Genomic DNA, 16,052 nt, shown 5'->3' with positions numbered 1-16,052 from the left:
AGAGTAGGTAAGTCACACAGAGATGGAGAAAGCAGACTCTTTCGGCCACACCTGTTCCACTGTGTTGGGAAGGCCTTGACAGCTTCAGTCACCACACGGGACAGAAATAAAGACCTTCTGTCTATGGAGATTCTCAGTCATCCAGGTCATGGTTGTCCCAAAAATGCTTTTTCAAAAGGCAACTGGACTTTGTTTTTAGAATAGAATAACAGAGTTGGAAGGGACCTTCGAGGTCTTCTAGTCCAACCCTCTGCTCAGGCAGGAAATCCTACACCATTTCAGTCAAATGGTTGTCCCATCTCTTCTTAAAACACTTTCCAGTATTGGAGCATTCACAACGTCTGGAAGCAAGTTTTCCCACTGATTAATTGTGCTTATTGTCAGTAAATTTCTCCTTACTTCTAGTTTTAATTCTCAATTCTTCTAAGTTCTGAAGAACTGAACTGAAGAAGATTCACAGATGACAAGCAAAACATCTTCAAGGAAAAACAAAGTTCAGTTGCCTTTTGAAAAAGAACCTTCGGGATCATAGCCTTCTCATTTCAAATAGGTGTGCCAACAGTAGTAATTGGGAACAATTTAGGGCTGTGATGGCGAATCTATGGGTGTCACAGCTGGCACACGTAGCCATATTGGTGGGCACGCGAGCGTTGCCCTAGCTCAGCTCCAGCGCGAATGTGTGTGCTGGCCAGCTGATTTTGGGCCTTCTGGGCCCAACGGAAGTCGGCGAACGGGCTGTTTCCAGCCTCCAGAGGACCTCCGGGGAGGTGGGGAAGGCTGTTTTTGCCCTCCCCAGGCTCCTAGAAAGCCTCTGGAGCCTGGGGAGGGCAAAAAAACCGGGTCTATTGTGCCCACCATGCCATCACATGCCAAAAACAGGGGGAGCATGGGGGGTTCACGCACGTGTGCGTGGGGGGGACAGGGCGCATAGAATTATGGATGTGGGCACGCATGCGCGCGACCACCCCCCACTCCCCCAGCTTTTGGCACGCGATAGCAAAAAGGTTAGCCATCACTGATTTAGGGGATGCTGAACTTGGACAAAGATGTCCCTTTTGTATAATTCTCTTATTTCACTCATCACCCAACTCTTAAGTTTTCTTTTCTTTCCTGTTGGCAGAGATGGAGATGGGCACCAGGATTCCCGCGACAATTGTCCTTCGGTGCCTAACAGCTCCCAACTGGATTCTGACCAGGATGGGCTTGGAGATGAATGTGATGATGATGATGATAATGATGGCATCCCAGATCACAAGCCCCCAGGACCTGACAATTGTCGTTTGGTCCCCAATCCTGGCCAGGAGGACACAAATCGTGAGGACAACATGCTTTCTCTCTCAATTTCTTCCTTTATAGGGAAGCACAAACATGGAACAGTTTGGTGTCCACAACTGAGTTAAAATAATCCTGGATTTGGAAAAAGGCCATAGTCCCTCCCCCTGACCAACTTAGTATTGACAAGAACAGGAGTCTCCAAGTTTGGCAACTTTTAAGACTTTGGTCTTAAAGTCTTTGGTCACCACAGGACAGAAAGCTGATATAAACTTAAATAAATATACACTACATATTTTGAGAGTTGAAGTCCACAAGTCTCAAAATTGCCAAGTTTGGAGAGACCCTTGCGCTAAAACAGTGTTTCTCAACCTTGGCAATTTTTAAGATCTGTAGACTTCAATTCCTAGAATTCCCCAGCCAGTTAACTTGAACGAAGCATGTCTGAATACAACTGGAAAAGGTTGTTTTCCTACTCTCCCAAAGGGCTGTTGTTGAGACCTTGTGGAACAGCAACTTGGACATTGGAGAGAGAAGCTACAGCTACTTCCAGGAAAAGTTAAGAATACTGGAAGGGTTAGTCCAGTGTTCTTCAAGCATAGCAGCTTTAAGAATTTTGGTGGTCGAAGTCTACATGTCTTAAAGTTGCCAAGTTGGAAAACACTGGGTTAGTCTAGAGCAGAGGTCTTCAAACTTGGCAACTTGTGGACTTCAACTCCCAGAATTCTCCAGCCAGCATAGCTCTAGAGGATACGTTTTCTAAAAACACTGACTACTTTAGGAAGTATAGCTGAAGATGTTTGGCAGGTAGAAACAGGAAGAGAAAGAGATAAAATTAAACAGAGAAGGGAAGAACGGAGATCTCCAAGGTTGAGAAACACTGCCTGGAGGCATCTCTACTTTTCCAACCAGCTGTTGGAAAAGATAGCCAGAAGATAAAACACAGGAAATACAAAATCTAAAATAAATTAAAACAAATTAAATAATTTAGGCTGAATTTTAAAATACCCCATAATTAAACAGATTAAAAATTTATGTTTAAAATTTAAATTTAAAAGAGGAGATGATTTAGGCCAGGCCAGCTTGATGAAATAAAAACGTTTTAAGCGCGCGACGGAAGGTGCGAAGATCAAAGATAGGAAGTTTCTTTTGACATCTAACCCAAACTTCCTTCCTTGTCATAATATCCTACTTCTAATCCTACCTGTTGGAGCTATGGAGAATAAATCCACTCCCTCTTCGTGATGACAACCATTCAGATATTTGAAGCCCTCTATTCTCCCTTTCTTTAACTGAATTTTTCGTAGGTCAAATATTGTACCGAGAAATAACATTTAATCATTCTATGTAGGGCTTAGTTTTCAGACCCTTCAGCATTTTAGGAGCTCTCCTTTGAATAATTTGTCACTGTCCTAAACTGGACTCTCTTTCTAAATGGGTTCCAGCCAAGCCACAGTAGAGGGGAACAATTATTTCCCACAAACTGGACTTTATTTCTTCTTGTTGCACCCCAAGATAGCAAGTGCCACTATCCATTTTCACTTTCAGTCTGTTTTATAAATTCACACACAGGGAAAAATGAGATTGTAACGTAATGATTTGTATCAGTTCTGTTTTGAGGAAGGGGGGGAATTTCTAAGTTTTGCGTAATAGCAATAGCACTTAGACTTACATACCGCTTTACAATGCTTTACAGCCCTAAGCGGTTTAGAGTCAGCCTATTGTCCCCCAACAATCTAGGTCCTCATTTTACCGACCTCGGAAGGCTGGAAGGCTGAGTCAACCTTGAGCCTGGTGAGATTTGAGCCGTCAAATTGCAGGCAGCTGACAGTCAGCAGAAGTAGCCTGCAGTACTGCACTCTAACCACTGCCCCACCGTGGCTCTAACGAGAACAGAAAGCAAGTCATTTGCAGGGGGGGAAAAAGACTTTGATCTGGATTTATTGCACTGTATAACTGTAAACATGCAGGGTTAGGCTGGTGTGTGATGCTTGTGGTCCTAGTTCTGCTTTTGAACCCAGGGCATTGTGGAAAGCTGATTCCCCACTCTCTCTTCTGCAGGAGATGGTGTCGGAGATGCTTGTCAGGGTGACTTTGATAAGGACCACGTGATTGACCGGATTGACGTTTGCCCTGAAAATGCTCAGGTGACGCTGACTGACTTCCGGGCCTTTCAAACTGTTGTGTTGGATCCTGAAGGCGATGCCCAGATAGACCCCAACTGGATTGTCCTCAACCAGGTTAGCTATCATCTCTGAGGTTGCTTAGTGATTTCCTGGTGTGCTTGCTCTTGTTTTTGGCCCTGATGATGCTTTGCACTATTGAAAACTCTTCTGGTCCTGAAGAACGACTGCATTTCTCTCAAACGTCTATGGAGATTCCCAAAGGTGCTTTTTTCAAGAGTCCAAAAGCTGAAGAAGCATCTTGAATGAGAAGCGAAACGTCTTCAAACAAAAACCAGACACTCCAGTGGCCTCTTGAAAAAAGCACCTTTGGGGTTACTCTCAAATATTCTGATGAAGGGCGAGTCCAATTCTTCTAGTCTTACACACATCGGAGGCCTTTCCCTCCAACAAAGTACCAAGTGGTACCAAAATTTTCACAGCTGCACTTTCCAGCCAGCACAGCCAATGGAGAGGTTGACAAGGCATTATGGGAACTCTGCCAACCATATGACTGGGAATTCTGGGAACTGAAGTCTAATTGGTGTTGGTGATTACCTTTAAAGCGCTCCATGGCTTAGGGCCAGGGTACTTAGGGGACCGCCTTCTGCCACCAATAGCCTCCCACCGGCCAGTTCGCTCCCACAGAGAGGGCCTCCTAAGGATGCCGTCGGCTAGACAATGCCGGCTGGCCACCCCCAGGAGGAGAGCCTTCTCTGTGGTGGCACCTACCCTTTGGAACAACCTTCCCCCAAAGATACGAGTGATCTCCGACCTCCAGACTTTTCGTCGGGCCCTAAAAACTCACCTCTTTCAGTTAGCCGGTCTCTCTTGATTTTATGATTTTATGGTTGGTTTTAAATTTTGATATGGATTTTAAATTGATAAATTTTAAACTATGGGCCAAATTTAATTATTTTAAATCTATTTTTAATCGTACTTTATGTATAAATGTTTTTATTTTGGCTGTTCACCGCCCTGAGTCCGAAAGGAGAAGGGCGGTATAGAAATTCGAATAATAAATAAATAAATTCAGCTTCGGGTTGGGAAAGGCTAAGTTTCCGTGATGGGAAATATTTTGATCGGAGGAGCTTTATGTCTTGCTTTGGTGTGGGATATCACTTACCTTCCTGGGTGAAGATGATTCAAGGCTGCTGGTGGTGAAGTCTTGGCTGCAAGGACACGGGTCTGTTCTTCATTCAGTTCATGGTGCAGGAGAAAACCAGGGTCTGGTCTAGGGCAACTCTTGTTCTCAATAATTTTGGGAGACTTCCTCCTTTTTCAACTCCCCTACTCTTCTCCAAGTCACTCCCAAGTTGGGGAGTAACAGAGACTTGTGGCCCTATCCAGCTAAAGCAGTATTTCTCAACCATGGCAACTTTAAGATGTGTGGACTTCAACTCCCAGAATTCCCCAGCCAACTGGCTGGGGAATTCTGGGAGTTGAAGTCCACACATCTTAAAGTTGCCATGGTTTTGAGAAACACTGGTCTATAAAATGGCCACAAGTAGTCAGATCAAACAGGGAGTGTCTTGTTGAGAGACTACAGGTAACATTCTGTGAATAAAAAGGTTTTTATAACATTTTCCCAATAGCCACTTTGTCGAAGGGTAAAAAAATCCCATTTTGCTATTTGTCATTTTCTGACAATACCCGCCCGTTCTCAAAATTCAAGATAGAGGTTGGAGTCTCCGGATCTATAGCATTAAAAAAAAAAAGAAAATTCTTATTTTTGCAGGGCATGGAAATCGTGCAGACCATGAACAGTGACCCAGGTTTAGCTGTGGGTAAGTTACAGTTTAAGCTCTGAAAGAAAGCAATCACTTAAAAAATATTTGCAACACCCACAGGTAGTCCTTGACTTACAACCAGAGTTGAGCCCAAAATTTCTGTTGTTAAACAAGACAGTGATTGGGCTTTGCCCCATTTTATGAACTTTCTTGCCATAGCTATTAAGTGAACCACTATTGCTAAGTTAGTAACACAGTCATTAAGTGAATCTGGCTTCCCCATCGATTTTGCTTGTCAGAAGGTTGCAAAAGGGGATCACATGACCCCGGGATATTGAAACCGTCTTAAATATGAACCAGCTGCCAAGCGTCGAAATTTTGATCACCTGACCATAGGGATGCTGCAATGGTCATAAATGTGAAAAACGGTCAGAAGTCACTTTTTTCAGTGCCGTTGTAAGTTTGGTCACTAAATAAACTGTTGTAAGTCGAGAACTACCTGTACAGGATGCAGAAATGCTCCTTCTTGAGGTCCTCATGCTGCAACGTTCACTTTTAAGAGACAGTCCTAGGGAAGAAATTGCAATCCTTGGGAGCCAAGAGTTAGAACTTTTAGTGGTGGGGTCAGTGTACAGGTTCCAAGTAGACAGGGCCAGGTCAAAGTTTTATTTTCCTCTGGCCCAACTCAAACTGAAGCAAAAGTCATGACACAGCATGGAATAGGTTTACTTCCGTGTGATCATTTCCTTCTTCAGACCCATTACACGTAGTCCTCGGCTTATGACTGTAATGGAAGACTGTCCATTATGTTCAGAAGTTGTGATGGTTGTAAAGTGGCTCACCCATGGGATCAACCCAATGTGACAATTTTTGCAGCAGTTGTTAATAGAATAGAATAGAATTTTTATTGGCCAAGTGTGATTGGACACACAAGGAATTTGTCTTGGTGCATATGCACCAAGTGTACATAAAATAAAAGATACATTCATCAAGAATCATAAGGTACAACACTTAATGATAGTCATAGGTTACAAATAAGCAATCAGGAAACAATATCAATATAAATTGTAAGGATACCAGCAAGGTTACAGTCATGCAGTTGTAAGCGGGAGGAGATTGGTGATGGGAACGATGAGATGATTAATAGTAGTGCAGACTTAGTAACTAGTTTGACAGTGTTGAGGGAATTATTTGTTTAGCAGAGTGATGGTGTTTGGGAAAAAAATGTACTTGTGCAGTGCTCTATAGCGTCGTTTTGAGGGTAGGAGTTGAAACAGTTTATGTCCAGGATGCGAAGGGTCTGTAAATATTTTCACAGCCCTCTTTTTGACTCATGCAGTATACAGGTCCTCAATGGAAGGCAGGTTGGTAGCCATTGTTTTTTCTGCAGTTCTAATTATCCTCTGAAGTCTGTGTCTGTCTTGTTGGGTTGCAGAACCAAACCAGACAGTTCTAGAGGTGCAGATGACAGATCAATAATTCCTCTGTAGAACTGTATCAGCAGCTCCTTGGGCAGTTTGAGCTTCCTGAGTTGGCACAGAAAAAACATTCTTTCTAAGCAAACCAGTTGTTTGCTATGGAATGTTTTTTGCTAAAAACTGGAAATAAAGGCCAACTTTTGGCAAAACCATTGTTAAGACGTGGACCTGTGACGGTGGGATGCTGCAAACAGCCATTGCTGAGCGCTGGTATACAGTCACATGACCATGGAGGGGGCGGTAGTTGTTGGAACTTCAGAACTGGGTTGTAAATACCCCTGGGGATGTCCGTCCTAAATTTGAACGGTCACTAAGCGATCAGTCATAAGTTGAGGGCTACTTGTAACGACAATTGGGTGAGGATTGCGGGCACGGCTGGCAGGAAAGCAACGTACAATCTGGGGAATTGGGCTTTGCATCCTCAGATGCAAATCTCCAATCCGTGAACTTCGTTTTGGAGCTGGTGTGAGGAGAGCTAGGCTGTTGCAATGGAAAAGGCTTGCGTCAACAGGATTAACAGGATTTGGGGGAGGCCATTCAGTTACTTGAAATGAGGCATGTGCACATCTTGTAAGAAATGTACACACGAACTGCACAAACCGGGGAAAAGGCAGGTGGGAAAGCACAGGGTTGGGTTGGGAACTGCTTCTAACGCCTCTCCACTGGGAAACCAAGCAATGATTAAAGTGTCTGGGATTCTTACGGCGAAAAGAGCTCTCTCTTTGCATTTGGCTAAAGAGGAAGCATCTCAGATTGAGCATCCCTAGTTCTCTTCAACATAGAGGCAGGAAGGGCGGGAGGGGACACACATCAGAATAATAGAGTTGGAAGGGACTTTGGAAGTCTTCTAGTGCAGCTCCCTGCTCAGGCAGGAAACTGTATCATTTCAGACAAATACTTGCCCAATCTTTTCTTAAAAGCCTTCCAGTGTTGGGAGCACCCACAACCTCTGGAGGCAAGTTATTCTACTGATAGTTCTCACTGACAGGAAATTACTCCTTAGTTCTAGGTTGCTTCTCTCTTTGATTCGTTTCCATCCATTGCTCCTTGTCTCGTACAAGTCTAAATGTGTTTTTCCGTTCCCTGCCTTTATCTTGAAAAGAACTAAGGAGGGTCAAATCTGAGAAGCTTCCTCAAATTACCTCCCTGCTTTAGACTGAGATTTGTCTTCTCTGACTGTTTTCTTGGTTGTGGGCTTTTCTTCCTATTCCTCGAGGCTGTTCTATCAAGGGTCTTTGGTGAGCACTGATCTTGGTTATCTTCTTGGAGTCGTTTCGTTAGCCACACTAGGTAACATCATCAGTGCTAGTAAGGAGTGGGGTTTTCTCTCAGTTAAGAGACAGACAGACAGACAGAGAGAGAGACAGACACGGAGAGAGAGACAGAGTGAGAGAGACAGAGAGAGAGACAGAGAAAGAAAGACAGAGAGACAGAGACACACAGAGAGAGACAGAGTGTGTGTGAGAGAAAGAGAGACAGAGAGACAGAGACAGAGACAGACAGAGAGAGACAGACAGAGAGAGAGACAGAGACAGAAAGAGAGAGAGACACACAGAGAGACAGAGAGAGACAAAGACAGAGACACAGAGAGAGAGACAGAGTTTGAGAGAGAGAGACAGAGAGAGAGACAGAGAGACAGAGAAAGACAGAGAGAGAGACAGAGAGAGACAGACACACACAGAGAGAGAGACAGACACAGAGAGAGAGACAGAGAGAGAGACAGAGTGAGAGAGACAGAGAGACAGAGAGAGACAGAGACAGAGAGAGAGACAGAGACACACAGAGAGAGACAGAGACAGTGTGAGAGAGAGAGAAACAGAGAGACAAAGACAGAGAGAGACAGAGACAGAGAGAGAGAAACACAGAGAGAGAGAGAGACAGACACACACAGAGAGAGACAGACACACACAGAGAGAGAGAGAGACAGAGTGAGAGAGACAGAGAGACAGAGAAAGAGAGACAGAGACAGAGAGAGAGACAGAGACAGAGACACACAGAGAGAGACAGAGACAGTGTGTGAGAGAGAGAGAAACAGAGAGACAGAGAAAGACAGAGAGAGACAGAGACAGAGACAGAGAGGGAGAAACACAGAGAGAGAGAGAGAGAGACAGACAGACACACACAGAGAGACAGACACAGAGAGAGAGACAGAGAGAGAGACAGAGAGACAGAAAGAGAGACAGAGACAGAGACACACAGAGAGAGACAGAGACAGTGTGTGAGAGAGAGAGAAACAGAGAAACAGAGAAAGACAGAGAGAGACAGAGACAGACAGAGAGGGAGACAGAGAGAGAGAAACAGAGAGAGAGAGAGACAGACAGACAGACAGACAGACACACACAGAGAGAGACAGACAGAGAGAGAGAGTGAGAGAGACAGACAGAGAAAGAGAGACAGAGACAGAGAGAGAGACAGAGACACACAGAGAGAGACAGAGACAGTGTGTGAGAGAGAAACAGAGACAAAGAGAGAGAGACAGAGACAGAGAGAAACACAGAGAGAGAGAGACAGACACACACAGAGAGAGAGAGAGAGACAGAGAGAGAGACAGAGTGAGAGAGACAGAGAGACAGAGAAAGAGAGACAGAGACAGAGAGAGAGACAGAGACAGAGACACACAGAGAGAGACAGAGACAGTGTGTGAGAGAGAGAGAAACAGAGAAACAGAGAAAGACAGAGAGAGACAGAGACAGACAGAGAGGGAGACAGAGAGAGAAACAGAGAGAGAGAGAGAGAGAGAGAGAGAGAGAGAGAGAGAGAGAGAGAGAGAGAGAGCAAGAGCAAACCTCATTCCTTACTAGTCCTGATGATATTACCTAATTGGGTAATGAAACGTCTTCAGGAAAACAACCAAACTCAGAGAGCACCAGAGACACCTTCTTTCAACTCTTGAGCTACAAATATTCTTTTACTGCTATCCTCAAAGTCTTTATGACATGAGCTACAAGAAATAAAAATGCAATATATTATTGTGACGCCCTTCTGTCTCCTCTCCCCTCGGCTTCAGGGTACACGGCATTTAATGGGGTGGATTTTGAAGGCACCTTCCACGTGAACACGGTCACGGATGACGATTACGCAGGGTTCATCTTTGGCTACCAGGATAGCGCCAGCTTCTATGTGGTGATGTGGAAGCAGATGGAACAAACCTACTGGCAGGCCAATCCTTTCCGGGCTGTGGCAGAACCTGGCATCCAGCTCAAGGTAAGGGCAGAGTCCGCCATCTGGCTCCCTTCTCATCACGGCTCAACCAGGGAAGAGGAGCAGGAGAAAAAGCATTTCAGGACACATTCTGAATCTCTCTGGCAGCCTTCTAAAAATTCAGAAGGAGAAATGGTGGCGTGTACATCTCCTCTGCTCCGGCACTGTAGCAGGAGTGGGAAAAAGGGCCGTTATATCCCTCCTGCTTTTCCCTTTCAGGCGGTGAAATCAAAGACCGGCCCTGGAGAATACCTGCGTAACTCACTCTGGCACACAGGGGACACAGCTGACCAAGTCAAGTTGCTGTGGAAAGACCCCCGGAACGTCGGCTGGAAGGATAAGACTTCTTACCGCTGGTTCTTACAGCACCGGCCCCAGGTGGGCTACATCCGGTAAGGAAAGACCGATAGAATCTCAGTAGCTCAGGGTTGAACTGTGCGGTCCTTGGTGTCCCTGAGCTTGGTGGCTTTCTTGCAGACGTTTCATTACCCAACTAGGTAATATCATCACTGCACTTGACTCAGGGGTGGGTTCTACATTTTTTTACTACTGGTTCTGTGGGCGTGGCTTATTTTGTGGGCGTGGCTTGGTAGTCATGTGACAATTCTTTAGGATTTAGCAGAGGTACTGGTCTACCAGGGTCTGGATGGGGAGGAATAGGCTCAGACTCAACCCGTCCAAGACCGAGTGGCTGTGGCTGCCGGCGTCCCGATATAGTCAGCAGGTGCCATCGCTGACTATTGGGGGTAAATCTTTGCCCCCCACAGAGAGGGCTCGCAATTTGGGTGTCCTCCTGGACGCACGGCTGTCTTTAGAAGAGCATATGACGGCTGTGGCCAGGGGGGCCTTTTATCAGGTTCGCCTGATCCGCCAGTTGCAGCCCTTTCTGGACCGGGACGCCCTGCGCACGGTCACTTACGCCCTTGTCACCTCCCGGCTGGACTATTGTAATGCTCTCTACATGGGGCTCCCCTTGAAGAGCACTCGGAGGCTCCAACTGGTCCAGAATGCGGCCGCGCGGGTGGTTATGGGCGCAACTCGTTGTGCCCGTGTGACACCCCTCCTGCGCGAGCTGCACTGGCTCCCAGTGGTCTTCCGGGTGCGATTCAAGGTGTTAGTTACCACCTTCAAAGCGCTCCATGGCATAGGACCCAGGTACCTTCGAGACCGTCTTCTGCCACCAATAGCCTCCCACCGACCAGTCCGTTCCCACAGAGAGTCTCCTCAGGGTGCCATCGGCCAAATTATGTCGGCTGGCGACACCCAGGGGGAGGGCCTTCTCTGTGGGAGCCCCAGCCCTGTGGAATGAACTGCCCCCGGAAATACGTAAGATCTCCGACCTCCGGGTGTTTCGCTGCGCATTGAAGACCCTGTTGTTCCGCCAGGCAGGGCTATCAACATAATAATTTTAAATTGGGGTATTTTAAATTTTTGGGGTTTTAAATCGGCCTAATCTATTTAATTATTTTAATTTTTAATTATTGTTGTGTCCTGTGTTTTTAAATTGGCTGTACACCGCCCTGAGTCCTTTGGGAGAAAGGGCGGTATAGAAATAAAATTATTATTATTATTATTATTATTATTATTATTATTATTATTATTATTATTATTATTATTATTATTATTATTATTATTATTTTAACTGCTTGCAGAGCTGTACCGATCTACCCATTTATTTTCTTTTAACACTGATCAGCTGTAGGGCGGCCCTTTGAAGCCCCGTGGCAAGAGTTTAAACAGTTTTTTTCCCTCTAGCCTATCAGCTGGGACTCAAGAGGCAGCAATAGATTGGGGTGGGGCCAAATAAAAGGTAAGAATAATGCGGGGGGGGGGCAGAACCAGTTCGGTGACGTCATATCATCACCGCTACCGGCTCGGCGGAACCCACCACTGACTTGACTGCACTTTGAGCACTCGGAAATACAGGCTGCATTTATGGCTGTTTGCAGCATCCCTTGGCCACGTGACCCATGTTTTACGAGTGTTTTGCTGAAAACTGGCGCTTCCAGTTTTCAGCAAAACTGCCAACAGCAGGTTTGTTTAACAACCACCGTGTTTAACAACTGGTGCAAAAAAAAAAAAAAGTTGTAAAAATGGGTCGATATTGTTCCATTTTACAACTGTTACGACTGAGGTTGTAACTGCAGGACTATCTGTAGTCAAGATTTAATGGCTTGTTTGAAGAGAATTTTATATCATTCCAAGATTTCCAGACTGACTTTCAAGAGAACTTTTATATTTAAGAGTTTGTAGAACACTGAGGCATTTAAAAGATGCAGATATATATACCATTCTTCAAAAATTTCCTGAAATCTGTCAAGATTTCCTACCAATGTTTATAGCTTCATTTCGTCAGTTGAAGCAATGTAATCTCTTAAATTCCTTTGTGAAGTGGTGGAAAATACCTTAAGTGGTGCTCGGAAAGTCTTCAGCAGGACCTGCAGTAGGCTATTCCCCCTTATTAAAAGATATTTATCTACCACAGAAGGCTCTGAATTATTTACATAAATAGTGGGCAATTTATCCCTTTTCCAGTTTCAAGATAAACTTGCAAAGTAGTCCAAGGTTTAGCTGTTGTGTTTTAGAGATTTGACAGCAGGAGTCTTACAGGATAGGATCAAACAAAGCAAGACTGTGGCCAACGATAGCGCAATTGAAGTTCCACCTATTTCTATGTGCATCACAACGCACACAAAATGGGTGGAATTTTATTGTACATCACATCATCTTTTTAACAGGACCCTCATTGGAGACCCTAGAACAGGGGTGGGGAACGATGGCTCTTCGATGACTTGTGGATTTTAACTTCCAGAATTCTGGAGGCAGCATGGGTGGCTCAGGAATTCTGGGAGTTGAAGCCCACAAGTCATAAAGAGGCCATTGTTCCCCACCCCTGACCTACAACAGAACAACGTTCAAGGCAAGATCCCGCAGGACTCAGGATAAACATTGTGACTCTTGAGAAATAAGCTAACTCCTTCTCCGGATTTGTACTTCAGGACTCGGTTCTATGAGGGGTCTGAGGTGGTGGCCGACACTGGCATTGTCCTCGACACAACTATGCGAGGGGGCCGTCTGGGGGTCTTCTGCTTCTCCCAGGAAAACATCATCTGGTCCAACCTGCGGTTTCGCTGCAATGGTGAGTGAGGCTCGACCTAATCCTGTCACTTGTCCCCCAGGGCCGCTCTGACTCCATTGGAGACGTGGTGGCACAATGGTTAGAATGCCGTAGTGCAGGGCTAACTCACTGCTCACTCCAGGAGTTCGATTCTGAGCGGCTTAAGGTTGACTCAGCCTTCCATCCTTCCGAGGTGGGTAAAATGAGGACCCAGATTGTTGGGGGCAAGAGGCGGACTCTGTAAACCGCTTAGAGAGGGCTGTAAAGCACTGTAAAGCGGTATATAAGTCTAAGTGCAGTTGCTATCACTGGAGGAAGCGTAATCCACAGCTGGAGGATCGGGAGAGTATTCACAACCCAGAGCTCCCTTGCTCTGTATCATGCAGAGGCCTTTAGCATCCCTCTGAGGGGTTCCCCCTGGGAGCCCCCATTAACGTCAAGAGCATCTAGGCCTGAATTTGGCTCCTGACCTTCTCTTCTGGTTCACACGCTCTCACTTCCTCTTCTTTTTCTTAGACACGATTCCAGAAGACTACGAGGCTTACCGGAACCAACACGACTACTAAATGCTACTGCCGCTGGCTGAAAAGAGACTTGTTGCGCCCGCGCCACATGCATTGCTTCCGCTCCCTTCAAGATATAGCAAATGGTGAACCGTCTCTTCGTACGTGGCAAGCACCGTGTCCGCCAGTTCCCGTTGCATCCCCACTACCCTTCCTAGAACCAACCTCACCCAAAATCTGCTTCCGCATGACTCTGAGGACCCTCATTGCTTGACATAGCGCAGAAGAGCCGTTCATGCTCTGTGGCAGCTGCTAACAAGGGAGCCCTCCTGGAAGGCTGAAGGGTCAACCACCAAAGATGTGGCTTCTTTGGGCATCCTCCACTGGGTTGTCCCCTGCCCTTGTCTTGCATCCTTTTGGGTCAGCCACTGCTGATGCTGAGGTGGGACACAGGCAGCCACCTGTTGTGGCCTCCCAGATTTCGCTCCATGACCTCTACAAGAGAAGGAAGGTGCCTTTGGGGTCTCACTCCAGGTATATACAGGCAGTCTTCAACTTACGACAATTGAGCCCCACATTTCTGTTGCTAACCGAGACATTTGTTAAGTGACTTATGCCCCATTTTATGACATTTCTTGCCAGAGTTTTTAAGTGAACTGCTGCGCTTGAATAAGTTAGTTATCACAGTTGTGAAGTGAATCTGGCTTCCCCATTGACTTCGCTTGTCAGAAGGTCGCAGGTGATCACATGACCCCCGGAACGCTGCGACTGTCATAAAACATGAACTAGTTGCCAAGCATCCAAACCCCCCCAACCATGGGGATGCTGCAACGGTTGTATGAAAAATGGGCATTAAGTCACTTTTTTCAATGCCGTTGCAATTTTGAACGGCCACTGAGCGAATGGTTGTAAGTCGGGGAATACCTGCACAAGCTGAGGCTTCTCTTTGATTCAGGAATTCACCACCGCCACTCCCAACAGCTGATGGGAATCTGTCTGGTTTGGAAGCCATGCAGGCGGCCTTCAAAACCTCCAAGCATTTTGGGCAGGGAGCAAACCTTAATAGTAGAATGCCGGCTTTGCACCAAGAAGTCCCTGGGGCCACACCTCCAGTTAAGAGGACCAGGGAGCAAGTGATGAGCAAGTCTCTCTTGGCTTAAGTCCTGGAAAATAAGTGCTTCCTGGGCTACATCTGATCTTGGACAAGGCAGTTAAGTTTCCTAAACTAATACACTTAACCCAATAATCCAAGATGCTTGGCTCATTCCACTAGAGCAATATTTTTCAACCCTGGTTCACTTGAAGATGTGTGGACTTCAACTCCCAGAATTCTATTCAACCCAGCTATGCTGGCTGGGGAATTCTGGGAGTTGAAGCCCACACATCTTCAAGTGGCCAAAATTGAGGGGAAAAAACTGCATTAAAAAAATGCAGCTCTTCATTGTTTAGGAGAAATTCGGAGAGCCGTTTGTACAAATACAGACTGTTTGGTTAATAAAATAACATTTGTCTACCAAAGGTTAAGTTGTATTTATTATCTGCCACTCCTTTCGGAAGAGGTTTGGAAAAGGGGAGGGGGGAAAAAAAAAAGCTAGCCAGGCATTCAGCACAGGAGATGCACTTCGAAACGACAAAACTTCTCAATTTTTGATATAAAACACTTTGATTAAACATTCTTCAGAAAAGCAGAGCTGAACAGCCGGAGAGAAAAACAGCTTAACTTTATTACATTTCATTTACAAATAATGCAAAGTTACAAAGACAAAAAAAAAAAAAAAGCCTTCACAGAAAAAAAGGGAAACAAACAAACAAAAAAGAGAGGTTGAAAAGAATGTGCACAGAATTTTGCTTTTTTTTTTCTTCACATCGTCATGTTCTTAAGTTTGCAAAAGGAAGAACACACACACACACACACACACACACACACACACATACATACACACACGCACACGCTTACAAAGCCATCTTCAGGGCTTTTTTTTTTTTTTTTTTTTTTTGCCAAGAGAGAAAAAGCCACAATAAATTAAGCCTCAATGCTCCAGAGTTCGGAACTTTTTACTCCTCCTGCCCAAGTCCTCCCCCCTCCCCCAGAAAAACCTGTAGCTCAATGGTAGGATTTGCATATATCGGTAAAGTCATTCTGCTAGTCCTCATGGATTAAAAAACAAAACCCCTGTAAACAGGATGTTACACAGTTCAAACACCAAAAATAAAACTAAAAATAGACTGTTCCCCCTTCAGTTCACCCCCAAATATGAAGTGTGTACGTTGTTTTTAGCTGCCTGTCAATAGGAGAAGCTGCTCTGGGAGCTGAATTTACATGATTCGGATAAAACTTCTTTTTTCGTGCTTTCAGATACCCCGTAAGAAATTTGGGGGAGGGGGGAGAGACATGAATTTCCTCCCCCAAAGAAAGCCATGTCTCAATAGCTACCACACTACTAGCTAGAATTAATTAGATTTTAACTTGCTAACTTTAGTCTAATGTTCCGGATGCTTCCAGGAATACAGTTCAAAGTTGTACTACAAACACAGATAAACGTTAAATGTGCAACTGCTTATGCCCACAGTTAGGAACTACTTAATGG

At 45.3% G+C, this 16,052-nt stretch overlaps 1 protein-coding gene across 1 annotated transcript in view; it reads left to right on the top strand.

The window, feature by feature from the left end:
• COMP (cartilage oligomeric matrix protein) overlaps positions 1–14,982 on the top strand; it is a 47,104-nt gene extending 32,122 nt beyond the window's left edge. Inside the window, exons 13-19 of the mRNA XM_087876067.1 lie at positions 1,121–1,314; positions 3,334–3,512; positions 5,173–5,221; positions 9,650–9,846; positions 10,063–10,235; positions 12,843–12,982; positions 13,478–14,982. Coding sequence (XP_087732193.1) covers positions 1,121–1,314; positions 3,334–3,512; positions 5,173–5,221; positions 9,650–9,846; positions 10,063–10,235; positions 12,843–12,982; positions 13,478–13,527 — 982 coding nt within the window. The 3' untranslated portion in view covers positions 13,528–14,982. The remainder of the gene's footprint in view (positions 1–1,120; positions 1,315–3,333; positions 3,513–5,172; positions 5,222–9,649; positions 9,847–10,062; positions 10,236–12,842; positions 12,983–13,477) is intronic.
• Positions 14,983–16,052: the final 1,070 nt, after the last annotated feature.

The sequence above is a fragment of the Pantherophis guttatus genome, chromosome 1 (genome assembly GCF_059756535.1).
Source record: "Pantherophis guttatus breed Tessera chromosome 1, ASM5975653v1, whole genome shotgun sequence".
Classification (NCBI taxonomy): Eukaryota; Metazoa; Chordata; class Lepidosauria; order Squamata; family Colubridae; genus Pantherophis; species Pantherophis guttatus.
The sequence above is the reverse complement of the archived record's forward strand: the minus strand, read 5'-3'. Positions and strand labels throughout refer to the sequence as shown.